Genomic DNA, 17005 nt, shown 5'->3' on the forward strand with positions numbered 1-17005 from the left:
GTACCTGTAGGAAATCCTTTGATGTTCTGTTTTGCTGCAAGAGATTTTTCAACTGTTGCATCAACTGTAGCCAAAATCCCAGGCACCTACAATGTAATATAAATATGCATATGAGAAATAATTAAAACTCTATTGAAGCAACTGAGGAAACAAATTATTTAACCAACATGTATAACAAATTTCTTGCAATTTCCATCACAATTTTTATTCTTAAATTAAACCCCTTTTTCCCTGACATTTACTCATCTTTTCTTTTTTTAAGTCATGTTAGCATATATGCATGATGTGCCTATTTGTCTGCAGCATGTCTGTCCATCTGCACATAATAATGCTTCTAGTGGATTCATTTTCATGCAGTTTTATATCTGGGCCTTTTAGAAAGATTTGCAAGCCATCCCAAATTTTATTAAAATATGGTCCAGTAGAAACCTGGCAATTATTATTTCTTTCCATTCACATATAATAACTTGACTCCCAGTGGATTGATTTTCATGAAATTTGATATTTCACTCTTTTAGAATTATTTGTCTAGCATTCCCAAATTTCATTAAAATCAGACCATTGGAAATCAAGCGATCATTATTTATTTATTTTCATACATTTCACATTGGCAATCCATACGCTGTATACTGTAGTTGAAGCACTGGATGTTATGTTTGTTGCCATGTACTGGTTGCATGAATGAATGGGCACTTTGGATGCGCAGAAACGAAATGTTCTCGGTTTGCATATAAACGTTGTTGCTTTTTGATCAGCAGGAGTGGATCTGAAACCTTAGCCCTTTGTGGTCCAATGTCTCCTCTTGTGCATCATCATAAAATTTCTCAATATCCTGGCAGATGCACCTTTCTGTTTTGCCAATTTCAAAGCTGTTTTCTTGCTCTTCCAGTGTAATTATTAAACTGCCTTCTATTTATACTTCATATAAATACTTGATGAACTAACTGAATCTGATGAACTAACTATTAACAGCTGGTGACTATAGTTCTCTTATTCATTTTTAGCAGTCACTGTGAATTTACTTCCTGCCAGAAACAGTCTTCAGGCCTGGCATCAACATCTCAAAAAGGCCTTTTCTGGTGAAGAATCTGAGAAATTATTAGAACTTTCTGATTTGGAATTTGATTTAATTTTGTCCAATAGTGAGGATGATGTTATTTTCAATCCCAACAACATATCTTGTAGCAGCGATGAAGAAATTAATCACAACCTGTCAACCAATGTTGCTTGATTTCGTCTCATCCAAAAATTTCTTCAAAGTGTTGAAGGTAGTGGATTTCATTTGTTCATTGACCGATTTTACACTAGTATTCAATTAGCAGAAGGACTACATAAACTAAATATACACCTAACAGGCACTGTTATGGGAAACAGGAAGGGTTTAACCACAAGAGATCAAGATGACAAAGAAAATTGAAAAATATTGAGTCACTGGTTTCTAAAAGGAGGATAATTCAAGTGCTCTTGTGGAAACACAAAAGAGTTGTACTTATGCTTTTCTAATTTTCTATGATATACAAATATGGGGTCACAACAGGAAAGGTAAAAGATGAAATCTTATAGATTGAAAAGCCAGTTGACATTTGTGAATATACAAAAAAATATGAGTAGTAGACAGAGCTGACAATTACTGTGCAATTTATTTGTTCACTTGGAAATCGATAAAATAGTGGAGAAAGTTGTTTTTCTGACTATCAAGAAGTCTCAATTGTGAACAGCTTCTTCTTGATGAAGGCGGCCGATCTATCTCAAAAAAACATTTGTCACAAGCAGTTTCAAAAAGAAGTAGATTGTTCAGCTAGTAGAGTGGTTTTCGACCTTTTTTTTTTGAAATAAAAGGTTTTCGACCTTCTTTTTTAAGCCCTTAAGGCTTCCGCAGCGGAGTGGTCAGGAGCGGGAGTGTAGTAGCACACACTCTTTGAGTAGACCGGGGTTCAAGCCCCTGACTGCTGAATATGGTCGATCTGCCAACCTGCACTGGACCAGCGTGGCAGTTTATGGTCCATTTCCCTCAGCATGAATTGTTGAGGAGGCGTCCATCCTGCAGTGGGTTGATAATGGCTACACTTCACTTTTTTTTACTAAGTAATTTTTTTTATTTTGTGACACCCCTACTCAATTTTCTGCCTGTTAGATCTGATTCTCTTTCTCTCTCTCTGTAATTGTGTGTGTGTGTGTGTGTGTGTGTGTATATAATATTAAAAAATGTTAGATGATAATTATTATATTAATGTACAAGTTAGTATAATTGCATCATTTCAGTACATAGCCAACTACTTAAGTAGTTATAAATTGGCATCATTAAGTATATCTCATATTGTGAATACCTTCATAACGAGTTGCTATGATATTGCACTACCTCGAATAAGTAATGCTTCATCATAGGAGAAGACTACTGTTACTTATTCTCAGTGGATACCATCACACGTATGGCAATTTCTTAGCTTATTGGCTCCTCATTAGTGGGTGGGTGGGCAGGTACCCTAATGTTGCAATGATGACAATGCAGTTGTACTGAAATGATGCAATTGCACTAACTCGCACATTAGTTAAACTCTTTATATAACCCAAGGCTTTAGCCCCAAACTACACTGTTATTATAATAATATAATTATAAACAAAATTCATACTACAATTCATAATACAAATTATTAATAATTTTGTTCTTTATACAGGGTGTCTCAAAAATATTGGTACAAATGTTTAGGGGAGGTAGGTCACATCTAAAGGAATGTGAATCGTATAGGAACCCATATAAAAACATCATATGGAAACGTCACGGGAAAGTAGTAGCAGAGGCACAAGAAGCAGAAATGACAAGACAGTAATTAGTGGCAAACATTTATTTGACATAATATTAACAATGGAGTATGAGATGGATGCATTTCATGATGTTACAACAGATGCTCGAAGGTTCCACCAATGAGACGCGATAAAAGCGTGACACCAACGCAGCACGGATTGGCGGACATGGTCGAACACACCTGGAGTTTCTTTGACAGTAGCAGCAGCGCAGACAAGTCTTGCCACAAGATCCATACATGATAGATTTGAGGGGCCCCCCACAGAAAGAAATCAAGGCTCGATAAATCAGGTGAGCATGAGGGCCAGGCAACGGGTCCACCACGGCCAATCCATCGACGCCCAAAACGCCTGTTCAAATGGTCACGAACACACCTTCCATAATGGGAAGGCGGCCCGTCATTTTGAAACCAAATGTTGCATCTCACATTTGCTGGAACATCGTCAAGTAACCCTGGTAGAACTTGTTCAAGAAAGATCCGATATTTAGCGGAGTTCAGGCGGGATGGTAATAGGTATGGGCTGACCATACCTGCCCACACATTTATTGCGAAGCGATGTTGTGCCGCACGGGGGCACCCACCGTGTGGGTTGTCGTGAGTCCACACATGAGCATTGTGCTGATTGAATAAGCCTTCCCAAGTGAAATAAGCCTCATCTGTGAACAAAACGTAGGCTGGAAAATTCAAGTCTTGAACACTTTCTTGGATAAACCACTGTGCAAAAGCCACACGTGCAGGATGATCTTGGGGAAGCAGTAACTGAACCCTTTGGAGATGAAAGGGGTGTAAGGAATTGTTGTGCCAGTCATGCTGTACACTGCAACGAGACACTCCTAAGGCAGAGGCAATGGCACATGTGCTGGTAGTAGGATTATTCTGGATGGCATTCAACGCAGTTTCTTTCATGGCGGGAGTTCACGTTGAACGTGGTCTGCCCCCAACTACTCCTGTTATCTGGACTGAACAAGCTATCCTGAACTGGATGCAGGAAATAACTTTGATATTATATACTTGGATCTTAGAAAGGCTTTTGATACTGTTGCACAAATTAGAGCAATGTGGCATTGGAAGCAAATTGCTGCTATGGATAAAGGAGTGGTTGAGGTGGAAAAGACAGAGAGTGGTAATCAATGGACACTGCTCATCATGGACTAATGTTATTAGTGGAGTCCCCCAGGGTTCAGTATTGGGTCCATTGTTGTTTTATGTATTTATAAATGATACTGATGATGGTATATCAAGCTTAATGTCCAAGTTTGCAGATGATACGAAGGTTGGCAGGGTTGTCAAGGACACTACTGACACTATGCTGCTGCAACAGGATCTGGACAGGTTGAGCAGATGGGCTGAGAGGTGGCAAATGAAGTTTAACATTGACAAATGTAAAGTACTACATACGGGAAACAGCAACCCCAGAGCAATGTATCAACTCTGTGGTACTACACTGACAGTGGAGAATGAAAGGGACCTGGGGATGGTTGTGCAGGCAGATATGAAGTTCTCTGAGCAGTGCAGATGGGCTGCAAGAGTAGCTCATGGTGTATTGTCAATGATATATAGGAATTTTTCTAGCAGGGATAAGGAGGTGATTATTCCCTTGTATAAGGCAATGGTCAGGCCACACCTAGAGTACTGTACACAGGTCTGGAGGCCTCATTTCAAGAAGAATGTAGAGCTGCTGGAACGAGTACAGAGAAGGGCAACAAGATTAGTGAATGGAACAAAGGGATGCTCTTACAAAGAAAGGCTTAAGTTTTGCAAATTACAGTGTCTGGATACGAGGCACCAGCGAGGTGATCTGATAGAGGTGTATAAAGCCTTGAATGGTTTGAGCATGCTCAATGCTGATGGGATTCTTCCTCTTGCTCAGAATAATCATCTGAGAGGGGATAAATTCAAATCGAGGAAAGACAGATGTAGGATAGACGTGCGGAAATTTGCCTTTAGCCAGCGGGTGGTTGGTTGATGGAACAGACTTCCATCCCTTGTCGTGGAAGTTGATAGTCTAAATAAGTTTAAGGCTCAGCTGGACAGGTATTTCGGACAAACAGAGGGGTGAAGTGGAAGTGGTTTTTTTTTTTTTTTTTGGCTGATGCTGCATAAGCTTGCTTTCTTGCATTAAATGCCTCTGCTAATCTCTAAATGACCCATAATCGCACAAATTTTGGTGCTCATGCGTAAACAAATGGAGGTCCGGTACATGTCTGTCTGGGAAGCGTTCTCCACAAATTCGTTGAGTGGCTCGTCCATTGCCCTCTGCAAATTCATACACTAGGTGCATGTCTGCCAACTCACAGTTCATATATCGATGCATGCTCTTTGTGCGGTGACTACTGCTTGAATGAGTAAACCAGAAATTTTCCCTCTCGCGAATTGATGAACAGCGCCATCTACCGACTTATGGTGATGTTTCCGGTTATGGGTTTCTATGCGATTCACATTCCTTTAGATGTTACTTACCTCCCCTAAACATTTGTACCAATATTTTTGAGACACCCTGTATAGCGGTACTAAAATTTAGTAACTCTACATAAAGAAGAAAAATCAAGTCCTGGGGCATGTGTTTGTGTCATGTTGAGTCCCACTCGACAAGGGAGCACAAAAGGTTAACTGTGCAGTAATATTATATGTAATGAAACTGTTATCCTTTATAATGTGAGGTTTTTGTATTTTTTTTTTATTTTGGAATTATAAATAGGATGATCAACTGACATATGTAAATACTGTCATTGTGGTTTATGAAACACAATAATAATTATGTACCTTTTCATAATGAAATAAATATCTTTCTATGCATTAAAATAATTTTCCTCCCAGTGATTTTTATTCAGCCAATGGGAGAAGAGGAATGTGGGTTACGTGGTAATATGTAACAAATACTAAAATACGTAACAGAAGCTTAATTTATTGTGGTAAAACAAGGGAGCATACATGCCTTCTTGGCACATGTTAATTGTAAACTTTGTATTTTACTATATTATTTTAGCGTGGTCATGCTAGATGAACCTTGTGCATGCGCTTTGTTTATATAGCATGACCACGCGGTACCATTCTTGATTTCCATATGTAATGTATTTATGTATTCGTAGCTGAGGAAGAGACGCACACAGTGTTGAAAGCTTCTATAGGAATTTTATTTTATTAAAGGAAGCGAGCACAGCAAGCAGGGAACAAAGCCCCCTATAAATGAAAAATAATAATAAGTTTAAGTAACTTAAATCCAAATTATGTGCCACCCCTGGAATGCCGTTACGGCATCCCAGTTGAAACCCCGAGTTAGATTTTGAAAAAATAATGTCCATTTGAGAAACAGGCCATCCTCATTTTGTAATAAAACAAGAAAATTCAAGTAAGAAGAAGAAAGACTGTGCAGTATACAATGAAAGAAGGTTTTGTGGTGGAAGAAACAAAAGTTTGGTATTGTTATGTGACATGCTCCAGAAAATGTTTCAAGAAATACCACAAATTACAAATATTTAGAATGTTCGAAATGTTTTATTGATCACTTTTATTATAACTTATGTAAACTCGAAAATAATGTTTGTAGAGCTCATATTCAGTATTCATTTTTTTTTCCATTTTCATGCTGGACTGGAACAGGAAGAAAACAGAAATAATGATGGACCACAAAGGGTTAATACAATGGCCTAGTGAATAACATCCTTTTTGTACTTGTATAAGTGAAATGTATTGTTGGTGCATTATTTTAATACATGCCTTCTTGGCACATGTTAATTGTAAACTTTGTATTTTACTATATTATTCTTCTTCTTCTGTCATCCTAAACTGTACATTCAATGAAAACTTCGGACCAAGCAACCTAAGTAGCATCAGTAGAGGCATACGATGCAAGAAAGCAAACTTATACAGAATCAGCTAAAAAGAAACACAACGACAGATGAAAGTAAAGGCAAATTTCCATGCATGTATTCTACAACTGCCTTTTCTCAATTTGAATCATGCCCCATCAGGTTTGTAATGGTTTGAGCCGGCTCAAACCATTCAAAGCCTTATACACCTCAATCAGATCACCTTGCAGTTGCCTAGTCTCCAATACTGCAATTTGAAGAACTTAAGCATTTCTTGGTAAGAGTACCCCTTCAATCCCCTCACCAATCTTGCTGCCCTTCCCCGTACTCATTCTAGAAACTCTACATCCTTCGAAAATGAGCCTCAAGACCTGTACGCAGTATTCAAGGTGAGGCCTGGCTATTGTCTTATACAAAGGGATAGTCACTTCCTTTTCCCTACTAGCGAAATTCCTATACATCATTGACAAGACCTCATGTCTGAGCAGTGCAGACAAGACCTCTTGTCTGCACTGCTCAGAAAACTTCATATTTGACTACACAATTATACCTCAATAAATTTGATGAATTTGAAGTGTTGGTCAAGAAATCAAAGGTGGATATTGTTGGGATATCAGAGACGTGGTGTCACACAGATATAAGGAATGCCAAACTGGAATTTGGGGAGTACAATGTGTACAGAAAGGATAGACAGGATAGGAAGGGAGGAGGTGTTATGCTGTTAATAAAGAAAAACAAAATCAAAAGAAGTGCATCCAGTTGATTTAGATGAACAGTGCACTGTTGAGTCAGTTTGGTGTGACATAGGCACTGCGAAAGCAAAAATAAGAGTAGGAGTGTGTTATAGGCCTAATGACTTGAATGAGTACAATGAACAATTGTACAGAGAAATAGTGGGCTAGTAAATCGGAATGTCTTATAATGGGGGATTTTAACTTCCCAGATATTGACTGGAACTTGTGGGTTGGGCACTCGCACACTAGTCAGACTTTTGTGGATTTATTGGATGATTGTTTTCTGCAGCAGCATGTTCGAGAGGCAACCAGAGAAAGTAATACTCTTGATCTGGTTATCAGCAGTGATCATTCATGTATTAGGAATTTGCAGATATAAGAACCACTAGGTGGCAGTGATCACAGTGTACTGACGTGGGATTTACTTAAAGATTTAATTACCATCAGGGGTAAAGGAAAGGGTTTTTGCTTCCGTAAAGGTGAGTACAGTGGTCTCCGACGGTTTTTAAATTCTGTACAGTGGGATCAATTAACGATGTTACCAACAGTAAATTCTAAGTGGGAAGCATTCAAGGAATTAATCGTGGAAGCTACTAAAAGTTTCATACCTATTAAGAAATATTGTTCAAGGTTTAGGCCTAAATGGTTGTCAAATGAACTAATGAGACTCTTAACAGAGAAGAAAATGCATGGGATGCATATAAATTATCGAGCGACTCAGAAGCCTATGGCAGATATAAGTTAATCTGTAATCAGGTCACAAAGGAGGTTCGGCAGGCGAAGGCAGATTACGAGAAATCCTTGGCAAAAGATGCTAAGAAAAACAGCAAGGATTTTTTACTTATATAAACTCTAAAAGGAAGGGGATGAATCTGATTGGTCCACTTGACATCGATGGTTCGACTGTTGATGATCCTGCTCAGATAGCAAACAAACTGAATGAGTACTTTGCATCTACATTCACAAGTGAGGAATTATTAAGGTTTGAAAATGGCAGAAGGTTATCAAATTGTAGCAAGATACTTAATGATTTTGTAATAACTGAGAGCAAAGTGGAAGAGAAATTGTTGAAGTTAAACGTAAAAAAAAGTAAGTTTTTTTCATTCTCTACTATCCTGAGTGTAGTACCACTCACTTGGTACATTAATCTGGGGTTACTACCACCCATATGCAGTACTTTGGATTTAGAATTAGCATTAGTAGAGGCATACAATGCAAGAAAGCAAGCTTATGCAGCATCATCCAATAAAAAAAAAAGAAAAAAACACTCCAATTATACCCCGCCATTTGTTCCAAATGGCCGTCCAGCTCAGCCTTAAATTTATTTAGGCTATCAACTTCCACTACAAAACAAAGGATGGAAGTCTGTTCCATCAATCAACTATCTGCTGGCTAAAGGCAAATTTATGCACATCTATTCTACAACTGTAGAATAGACGTGCATAAATCGGGTTCTTAATCTGGGCAAGCAGAAGAATCCCATCAGCATTCAGCTTGCTCAACCCATTCAAGGCCTTATACACCTCGCAGTGGCTACTCTCCAGGTGCTGCAATTTGCAGAACTTAAGCCTTTCTTGGTAAGAGCACCTCTTTGTTCACCTCACCAATCTTGTCGCCCTTTTGGAACGCGTTCTAGCAACTCTACATCCTTCCTAAAATGAGGCCACCAGACATGTACACACTACTCTAGGTGTGGCCTGACCATTACCTTGTATAACGGGATAATTACATTCCTGTCTCTGCTAGCAAAATTCCTATATATCATTGACAAGACTCCATGACATACCCTGGCAGCCAGTATGCACTGTCAGCAAACTTCATATTTGACTGTACAATTACCCCAGGTCTTTTTCACTTTCCACTTCCCTAAGTGTAGTACCACACAGTTGGTAGGTTTCTCTTCGGTTATTGCTACCCATATGCAGTACTTTGCATTTGTCAATGTTAAACTTGAGTTGCCACTTCTCTGCCCATTTGCCCAACTTATCTAGATTCAGTTGCAGTAGCATACTGTCTTTACTATTGTTAACAACACAGCCAACCTTTGTATCATCTGCAAACTTGGACATTAAAACTGATATACCTTCATCAATATCATTGATAAATATACAAAACAACAATGGGTCCAACACCGAACCCTGGGGAACGCCACTAATAACATTTGTCCATGAAGAGCAGTGAGCACTGATTACAACTCTCTCATCTCCCACTCAACCATCCCTTTATCCATTGTAGAAACTTACCCTTAATGCCATACATCTCCAATTTGTACAGCAGTCTTCCATGTGCATCAGTATCAAAAGCTTTCCTGAAAAGTATATCATATCAAAATTATTTTTGGCATTCAGTTTCTTTGTGATCACATCATAGTATCCAATCAAATTGGTCAGACAAGACCTCCCTTCAATAAACCCATGCTGTGTCTTAAACTGTAGTCTTTTTTAGATGATCCTGAAATGCTACTTTAACTAGTAATTCCATTATTTTCCACAGAACACAAGTTCAACCAACAGATCCATAGTTGTGTCACCTTTTGAACCTCCTTTTGTGAATTGGTGATACACTTGCACATCTCCAGTCCATAGGTACCTCCCCTGAGTCCAAGGAAGCTCTCATAATTATGGCTAAAGGTTTGCTTACTTCCTTTGCTGCTTCCTTTAATATAACTGGATAGATCCTGTCCACCCCAGCTACCCTGTTTATGTTTAACTTCAACAATTTCTCCTCAACTTTGCTCTCAGTTATTACAAAAGCACTTAGTTCCCTGTTAGTTTGATAAACTTCTGGCACTCCCCTCATTGAATAACTCCTCATACCTATCTATGTTAAGTGGTCCAATCTGATTCATCCATTTCCTTCGAGAGTTTACACTCTTTGCTGTTTTTCTTTGCATCCTTTGCCACAGATTTCTCGTAATCTGCCTTCGCCTGCCTAATCTCCTTTGTGACTTGATTACAGAATAGCTTATATCAGCCATAGGCTTCTATGTTGCCTCATACTTTATATGCATCCCATACATTTTTCTTCTCTGCCATGAGCCTCATTAATTCATCTGACATCCATTTAGGCCTAAACCTTGAGCAGTATTTCTTAGTTGGAATGAAAAGCCTAGTAGTCTCCAAAATTAAGTCCCTGAAGGCTTCCCATTTAGAATTCAATGTTGGTAACATCATCAGTTGATTCCACTGTACAAAATTTAGAAACTGTCTGAGACTCCTGTAATCACCTTTACAAAAGCAAAAGTCCTTACCTTTAGCCTTGATGGTAGTTACATCTTTAAGTAATTCCCACATCAGTACATTGTGATCATTGTCACCCAGTGATTCCTTTATCTGCAAATTCTTAATGCATGAATAATCACTGCTGATAACCAGATCAAGAGTATTACTCCCTCTGGGTGCCTCTCGAACACGTTGCTGTCGAAAACAATCATCCAATAAATCCACAAAAGTCCTGCTAGTATGCGAGTGACCAACCCACAAGCTCCATTCAATATCTGGAAAGTTAAAATCCCCCAATATAAGACATTCTGATTTATTGGCCCACTCTATTTCTCTGCACAATTGCTCATTATACTTATCAGATTCATTAGACCTAAAACACACACCTAGTCTCATTTTTTCTTTATCAGTGCTTATGTCACATCAAACAGACTCAACTTTGCGTTGTGCATGAACATCAATTGGATGCACTTCCTTAGATTTTATGTGTTTCTTAATTACAGCATAACCCCTCCTCCCTTCTGTTCTGTTTATCCTTTCTGTACACATTGTATTCCCCAAATTCGAGCTGTGCACTGCTTATATCTGTGTGACACCACGTTTCTGATATCCCAACAATATCTGCCTTTGATGTCTTGACTAGCACTTCAAAGCTCATCAAATTCATTAACTATACTCCTAGCATATGTGTATATTAAAGTATACATGCACCTGTTTCTACTATTAGTTTCCCTAACACAGTTGATGAATTTACTTATTCCACTGACTCCCAGCAGTCCTGGAAATCTCCATTAACTTGTTTTCCAGGCTGCTGCTCATTCTAATAGAAGCACTGCAAGAATCACTTTTGCCTCTGCCTGAGGCCACTGTTAACCTTTTAGTCTGTGTAGCTATGCTGCCAGAACAGCTCACGGGGTTTTATCAATGACACAGAAATTTTTGACCGACACTATTCCTACTACTACTCAGTAATTCCTGAACCCGGTGTAAGTTTGTCTCCCTGAGTGGCCACTGCTTCCTTCCCAAAAGCTGATTCATCTGAAGTCTAATTCATATATGCTATTAAATTAATATAAAATGCCACATGGCATTTTAGATTAATTTAATTGCAGTTACAACAGCATAAAAAGACACTAAAAGTTTCCATAAAAGATATCCAAATATGTTTTTCATATTTAACTTTATTATGGAAAAGTTTGAAGTTTATATTTCTCACTTTAAATTAAACAATGTGCAGGACATAAACGGCTACTGTACTGAGACTTGAAAGTTCAAATTATGATGTTTGGTCAGCAATCAGGTAACAATAAAAATCTTTTCATGGACTTCATTTTCGTAGCTTCTTATGATATCTTTAACGAGAAAATAATGTTTTTTTGGGGGGGGGGGTGTTAGGTGGTAGAGAGAGAGAACAGGATTTTAACTTGGAATCAGGGTCAACAAGATGTGCTTGCTCCTGATGCTAGATCTCACTGGTGGAAAAATTAATATTTTATTACTTGAACAATTTCACGTAGTGGGGAAGAATAACATTTTCTCATTTGCATCTAGGCACTAAAATGTCTTAAAATGACACTGGGTTTGCATGCATTTTCATGCATGCAAACCTGATAACACACAGTCTAAAACTGATGGATCCAATATCTTCTATCTCAGAAGATTTAAGAGAAGTCTGGTTGGCCTGCCTCCCTAAAATCAACTCATCTTCAAATCACCTTCTCGCCCTGTTACGTCACTTAGGTGGCAATGAATGTGTAGAGTGATTCTCTTCAAGATGCCTGGTCAATGTGAAGAGGAAAAGTCCAAATCCTCCAGCACATGACAACACAACGAAACAAATGGTCCTCAGTCCCCAGTGACTTTCACTGCCCCTCTTCTGACAGCAAGAGGATCAGAGTGGAAGCAGGGTGCTAAGAATCTCTAGGTATGACCAGGTTGCCATGCACGGAAACTGAACTTGGCCTGTTACAACGTAAGATCGCTCATCGGCGAAGACAGGATATTAGAGCTGGAAAACGAATTAGAAAATGTGAATTGGAATATCATCGGTATGGCTGAAAGAAGAAGAAGAAATGATGTTCTTTTGGGGGGGATTTCAACTTATAAGTGGAAATCTTCCCCCCCCAAGTGCAGAAAGTGTAGCAGATTTCCACTTATAAGTTTATCAAGTGGAAATCTGCTGCACACCAATGGAAACAGTGAAAGGAGCAAAGGTGGAGTTGGCTTTCTGATCCATAGAGATATAAACATTTTGGATTTCAAAAGTATATAACCAAGGGTGTCAAGAATACTACTCAGGATTTCTAAGAGTTACAAGCTAAAGGTTATAATGATTTATGCACTAACATCGAGCCACGATGATGAACAGGTTGAAGAAATGAACACCGAAACTGAGATTCTTCTAGATGAGCAGAAAACCCACTACACTATCATTATGGGGGACTTCAATGCTTAGGCTGGAAAGAGACAAACAGTGCAGAAAGGGGATTTATAAGGATTGGTGAAAGAAGTGAAAGACTTGTAAAATTTGCAAATCTCGAGGATTGTCAGTAATGAACACTTTTTTCATGAAAAGGGTGAACAGAAAGTGGACATGGAAGAGTCCAAAAGGACATCTAATGAAATCGACTTCATTAGCATTAGCAGAGGCATATGATGCAAGAAAGCAAGCTTATTCAGCATCAGCCAAAAAAAAAAAAAAAAAAAAACCCACTCCCATTTCACCCCTCCGTTCGTTCGAAATACCTGTCCAGTTGAGCTTTAAATTTGTTTAGGCTATCAACTTCAACAACAAGTGATGGAAGTCGGTTCCACCAACCAACCACCCGCTGGCCAAAGGCAAATTTCCGCACATCTATCCGACATCCGTCCTTCCTCAATTTGAATTTATGCCCTCTGAGGTGATTATTCTGAGAAAGATGAAGAATCCCATTGGCATTGAGCATGCTCAAACCATTCAAAGCCTTATACACCTCTATCAGATCACCTCGCCGGTGCCTAGTCTCCAAACTCTGTAATTTGCAAAACTTAAGCCTTTCTTCGTAAGAGCAACCCTTTGTTCCATTTACTAATCTTGTTGCCCTTCTCTGTACCCGTTCCAGCAGCTTTACATCCTTCTTGAAATGAGGCCTCCAGACCTGTATACAGTACTCAAGATGTGGCCTTACCATTGCCTTATACAAGGGAATAATCACCTCCTTATCCCTGCTAGAAAAATTCCTGTATATCATTGACAAGACACCATGAGCTACTCTTGCAGCTCGTCTGCACTGCTCAGAGAACTTCATATCTGCCTGCACAATTACCCCCAGGTCCTTTTCATTCTCCACCACTGTCAGTGTAGTACCGCAGAGTTGATACGTTGCTCTGGGGTTACTGTTTCCCATATGCAGCACTTTACATTTGTCGATGTTAAACCTCATTTGCCACCTCTCAGCCCATCTGTTCAACCTTTCCAGATCCTGTTGCAGCAGCATAGCGTCAGTATTGTCCTTAACGACCCTGCCAACCTTTGTATCATCTGCAAACTTGGACATTAAACTTGATATCCCATCATCAATATCATTCATAAACACCGAAAACAACAACGGACCCAACACTGAACCTTGAGGAACTCCACTAATAACATTAGTCCACGTTGAGCAGTGTCCATTGATTACCACTCTCTGTGTTCTGCCACTCAACCATCCCCTTATCCATAGCAGCAATTTGCCTCCAATGCCACACTGCTCCAATTTGTGCAGCAGTCTTCCATGTGCAACAGTATCAAAAGCTTTCTAAGATCCAAATATATAATATCAAAGTTATTCCCTGCATCCAGTTCTTTTGTGACTACATCATAGTATCCAATCAAATTGGTCAGGCAAGACCTGCCCTTAACAAAACCATGCTGCGTCTGAGCTATAACTGAATTCTTGTCTAGATGATCCTGCAGTGCTTCTTTAACCAGTGCCTCCATTAATTTACCTGGAACAGAAGTTAAACTAACAGGTCTATAATTACTTGTGTCAGCCTTTGATCCTCCTTTGTGAATTGGGGTTACATTTGCACATCTCCAGTCTATGGGTACCTCCCCTGAGTCCAAGGAAGCTCTCATAATTATGGCTAGGGGTTTGCATACTTCCTTTGCTGCCTCCTTTAATATAACTGGATAGATCCCATCCACCCCAGGTGCCTTTTTTATGTTTATCCTCAACAATCTCTCCTCCACTTTCCTCTCAGCTATTACAAAATCATCCAGCTCACTGCCAATGTTTACTTTACCTACATCATTCTCCTTCCTGAATAACTCCTCATGCGTGAATGTAGATGCAAAATACTCGTTTAGATTGTTAGCCACCTGAGCAGGATCCTCAACTGTTGAACCATCAATATCCAGTGGACCAATCTGATTCATCCCTTTCCTTTTCGAGTTCAAGTATGTAAAGAACTCTTTTCTGTTTTTCTTTGCATCCTTTGCCAAGGATTTTTCATAGTCTGCCTTTGCCTGCCTAATCTCCTTTGTGACTTGGTTACAGACCAACTTATATCTATCATAGGCTTCCATGTCACCCATTAATTTGTATGTATCCCATGCATTTTTCTTCTCTGCCACATGTCTCATTAGTTCATCTGACAACCATTTAGGCCTAAACCTTGAACAATATTTCTTAGTTCGTATGTAAAGCCTGGTAGCCTCCAAGATTAGTTCCTTGAATGCTTCCCATTTTGAGTTTGCTGTTGGTAACATCATCAGTTGGTCCCACTATATAGAATTTAAATACTGTCTCAGACCATCATAGTCGCCTTTACGAAAACAAAAACCCTTCCCTTTACCTCTGATGGTAGTTACCTCCTTGAGTAAATCCCACTTCAACACACTGTGATCACTGCCACCTAGTGGTTCATTTATCTGCAGATTCTTAATGCATGAAGAATCACTACTGATAATCAGATCAAGAGTATTGCTCCCTCTTGTTGCCTCACGAACATGCTGATGTAGAAAACGATCATCCAATAAATCCACAAAAGCCTTGCTAGTGTGCGAGTGACCAACCCACAAATTCCAGTCAATATCTGGGAAATTAAAGTCCCCCATTATAAGACTCTCTGATTTACTGGCCCACTCTATTTCCCTGTACAATATCTTATTATACTCATCAGAGTCATTAGGCCTATAGCACACTCCTACTCTCAATTTTGATTTCCCTATGCTTATGTCACACCAAACTGACTCGACACTGCCCTGTCCATCGATGTCGACTGGCTTCACTTCCTTGGACTTTATGTGTTTCTTAATTAATAGCATAACCCCTCCTCCCCTCCTGTCCTGTCTATCCTTTCTATACACATTGTATTCCACAAATTCCAGTTCCGCATTACTTATATCTGTGTGACACCACGTCTCTGATATCCCAACAATATCTGCCTTTGATGTTTTGAGCAATACCTCAAATTCATCAAATTTATTTACCAAACTCCTAGCATTGGTGTACATGCAGGTATACATGCACCTGTTTCTATTCTTAGCTACTCTAACACAACCCATGTGTTTACTTGTACCGCAATGACTACCAGCAGTCTCTGAAATATCCTGCATCTTGTTTTTCAGACTTCTGCTCATTTCGATAGAAGCAGTGCAAGAATCACTTCCACCTCTGCCACTGGCTACTGTTAATCTATTAGTCCTTGTATCCCCCCCAACTAGCAGTTTTCCGACCCACCTAACACTGCCTCGACAGCATCAGCAAAAATTCTTGCACCCTTTCTATTTAAGTGTATCCCATCCCTGTAGAAGCAATCTCTCCTGTTAACAAGTACAGTCCAGGCTGAAAAAAATTCTACCCCTTGAGCCTTGCACAATCCCTCCAGGGCCGAATTGATCGACAAGGCTCTCATCATATACTCCCTCCTATCGTGTCTGGGCAGAATTGCAGACACTTTCAAGTTCAACCCTAATTCACGGCTTTTTTTCAACAGTGACCTGTACTTGCTAAGTAATTCCGCCGGTCTCCTACTCTTAATATCATTAGTGCCAACGTGTACAACTATATCACCTTTTGTGCCCTTAAAAGATGATATCCGCTCTACAACGTCATCAACCTTTGCCCCTGGCAGACATACCCTGGTCCTATTCCACCTATCCTTTTTACAAAGTATGTTCCCCGTTTCCCTGACAATAGAGTCGCCAACAACTACTAGTTCCTGTGGGACCAGCGCATTCTGCCTAGGGGGCTGCTTCTGTGTTGCCTGATGACCAAGTGCAAGCTCTGGCGTTGATGTGGGCAGCTGAGAGCTTGATGGGCCCCTCAATTTATTACCTTCGAGGGCATCCCCCCTGTCCTTCAAGCTCTCATAAAGGCCCATAACAACGCTGAGTTGTCGCCTGATTTCCCTGCACTCCTTACATCGTGCACACACAAAGACATCCCCCTTGGCAGTATCATGTCCCGTACCCG

The 17005-nt window shown here is 39.6% G+C and overlaps 1 protein-coding gene across 3 annotated transcripts in view; it reads right to left on the reverse strand.

Annotated features, from left to right (window-relative positions):
* LOC150075068 (protein disulfide-isomerase A5) overlaps positions 1-17005 on the reverse strand; it is a 755693-nt gene that overhangs the window by 61311 nt on the left and 677377 nt on the right. For all 3 annotated transcript variants that reach the window (XM_090388976.1, XM_090388975.1, XM_090388974.1), the window contains one exon: positions 5-86. In XM_090388976.1, coding sequence (XP_090245102.1) covers positions 5-86 — 82 coding nt within the window. The remainder of the gene's footprint in view (positions 1-4; positions 87-17005) is intronic.

The sequence above is a fragment of the Mastigoproctus giganteus genome, chromosome 14 (assembly GCF_048544385.1).
Source record: "Mastigoproctus giganteus isolate SK-2022 chromosome 14, ASM4854438v1, whole genome shotgun sequence".
Taxonomy (NCBI): Eukaryota; Metazoa; Arthropoda; class Arachnida; order Uropygi; family Thelyphonidae; genus Mastigoproctus; species Mastigoproctus giganteus.